We start from the raw sequence: 2500 nt of genomic DNA on the forward strand, positions 1-2500 counted from the left end.
AGCTGTGGGAGTGTCACCCACCTGGGGGAGGGGTTACTACCCTTTGTGATGTCATGAAGGGAACATCTCTAAACGAACGCCAAAATTCTCCTCTGCTCGAGCTGCAGTCCCGTGTCCTGCATTGTTGTTAGCACAACATGCTAATGTTAGCGCGCTTTAGTTAGCTCGTAGCTTCACATGCATATAAATTGACAGAATGACCACGATCTAAAAACGCTCACTGTTTCTACACTTGGTGCTGAAACAGCGACTTAACCTTTGTGTTTACTAATCATGTTGTTGTCTTCTGTTTTCTTTAAGGGAAGGCAACGAGCCCGGGGACGAGCTGACGGTGACGTACAGAGAGCTGCTGCAGAGGGTCTGCCAGTTTGCAAACGTGCTGAAGTCTCAGGGTAAAAACCACCGAGTGAAAACCACCGAGTGAAAACCACCGAGTGAAAACCACCGAGTGAAAACCACCGAGTGAAAACCACCGAGTGAAAACCACCGAGTGAAAACCATACCACAGCTGTGATTGGAAATACAGAAAGCAGTCTTCCAGAATATCACAAAGTGTTTTTTGTCTCCTTCCTCGTGTGTGTGCAGGAGTGAAGAAGGGCGACCGCGTGTCCATCTACATGCCCATGGTGGTGGACCTGGTGGTCGCCATGTTGGCCTGCGTCCGCATCGGAGCGGTTCACTCCATAGTGGTGAGTCTAAAAAACACGGTTTGATTCTGAGAGGACGCACAGTTCTTCACTTTGTACCTGAGTTGTAGTCCGAGTCGAGTCAGGAGTCCTGAGAATCAGAGCTCCAGTCCTGGACTTAGAGTCTGAGTCCTGGACTTAGAGTCTGAGTCCTACACTTGAGTCTGAGTCCTGGACTTGGAGTCTGAGTCCTGGACTTAGAGTCTGAGTCCTACACTTGAGTCTGAGTCCTGGACTTAGAGTCTGAGTCCTGGACTTGAGTCTGAGTCCTGGACTTAGAGTCTGAGTCCTACACTTGAGTCTGAGTCCTGGACTTAGAGTCTGAGTCCTGGACTTGAGTCTGAGTCCTGGACTTGAGTCTGAGTCCTGGACTTTGAGCCTGAGTCCTGGACTTTGAGCCTGAGTCCTGGACTTGAGCCTGAGTCCTGGACTTAGAGTCTGAGTCCTGGACTTAGAGTCTGAGTCCTGGACTTAGAGTCTGAGTCCTGGACTTGAGTCTGAGTCCTGGACTTTGAGCCTGAGTCCTGGACTTTGAGCCTGAGTCCTGGACTTGAGTCCGACTCCTGGACTTTGAGCCTGAGTCCTGGACTTGAGTCCGAGTCCTGGACTTGAGTCCGAGTCCTGGACTTGAGTCCGAGTCCTGGACTTAGAGTCTGAGTCCTACACTTGAGTCTGAGTCCTGGACTTAGAGTCTGAGTCCTGGACTTGAGTCTGAGTCCTGGACTTAGAGTCTGAGTCCTGGACTTAGAGTCTGAGTCCTGGACTTGAGCCTGAGTCCTGGACTTTGAGCCTGAGTCCTGGACTTGAGTCTGAGTCCTGGACTTGAGTCTGAGTCCTGGACTTTGAGCCTGAGTCCTGGACTTAGAGTCTGAGTCCTGGACTTGAGCCTGAGTCCTGGACTTGAGCCTGAGTCCTGGACTTGAGTCTGAGTCCTGGACTTGAGTCTGAGTCCTGGACTTGAGTCTGAGTCCTGGACTTAGAGTCTGAGTCCTACACTTGAGTCTGAGTCCTGGACTTGAGTCTGAGTCCTGGACTTGAGTCTGAGTCCTTGACTTGAGTCCGAGTCCTACACTTGAGTCCGAGTCCTGGACTTGAGCCTGAGTCCTGGACTTTGAGTCTGAGTCCTGGACTTGAGTCCGAGTCCTGGACTTAGAGTCTGAGTCCTACACTTGAGTCTGAGTCCTGGACTTAGAGTCTGAGTCCTGGACTTGAGTCTGAGTCCTGGACTTGAGTCTGAGTCCTGGACTTGAGTCCGAGTCCTGGACTTAGAGTCTGAGTCCTACACTTGAGTCTGAGTCCTGGACTTAGAGTCTGAGTCCTGGACTTGAGTCTGAGTCCTGGACTTGAGTCTGAGTCCTGGACTTAGAGTCTGAGTCCTGGACTTAGAGTCCGAGTCCTGGACTTGAGTCCGAGTCCTGGACTTGAGTCCGAGTCCTGGACTTAGAGTCTGAGTCCTACACTTGAGCCTGAGTCCTGGACTTTGAGTCTGAGTCCTGGACTTGAGTCTGAGTCCTGGACTTGAGTCTGAGTCCTGGACTTAGAGTCCGAGTCCTGGGCTTGAGTCCGAGTCCTGGACTTGAGTCCGAGTCCTGGACTTAGAGTCTGAGTCCTACACTTGAGTCTGAGTCCTGGACTTAGAGTCTGAGTCCTGGACTTGAGTCTGAGTCCTGGACTTAGAGTCTGAGTCCTGGACTTAGAGTCTGAGTCCTGGACTTGAGTCTGAGTCCTGGACTTGAGTCTGAGTCCTGGACTTAGAGTCTGAGTCCTGGATTTGAGTCTGAGTCCTGGACTTTGAGTCTGAGTCCTGGACTTGA

At 51.4% G+C, this 2500-nt stretch overlaps 1 protein-coding gene across 3 annotated transcripts in view; it reads left to right on the forward strand.

The window, feature by feature from the left end:
- The window catches only part of LOC132990183 (acetyl-coenzyme A synthetase, cytoplasmic-like), a 26844-nt gene that overhangs the window by 8985 nt on the left and 15359 nt on the right, over positions 1-2500 (forward strand). For all 3 annotated transcript variants that reach the window (XM_061058305.1, XM_061058306.1, XM_061058307.1), the window contains exons 3-4: positions 301-392; positions 586-689. In XM_061058305.1, the coding sequence (XP_060914288.1) occupies positions 301-392; positions 586-689 (196 nt within the window). The remainder of the gene's footprint in view (positions 1-300; positions 393-585; positions 690-2500) is intronic.

This window comes from Labrus mixtus, chromosome 15 (genome assembly GCF_963584025.1).
Source record: "Labrus mixtus chromosome 15, fLabMix1.1, whole genome shotgun sequence".
Lineage (NCBI taxonomy): Eukaryota > Metazoa > Chordata > Actinopteri > Labriformes > Labridae > Labrus > Labrus mixtus.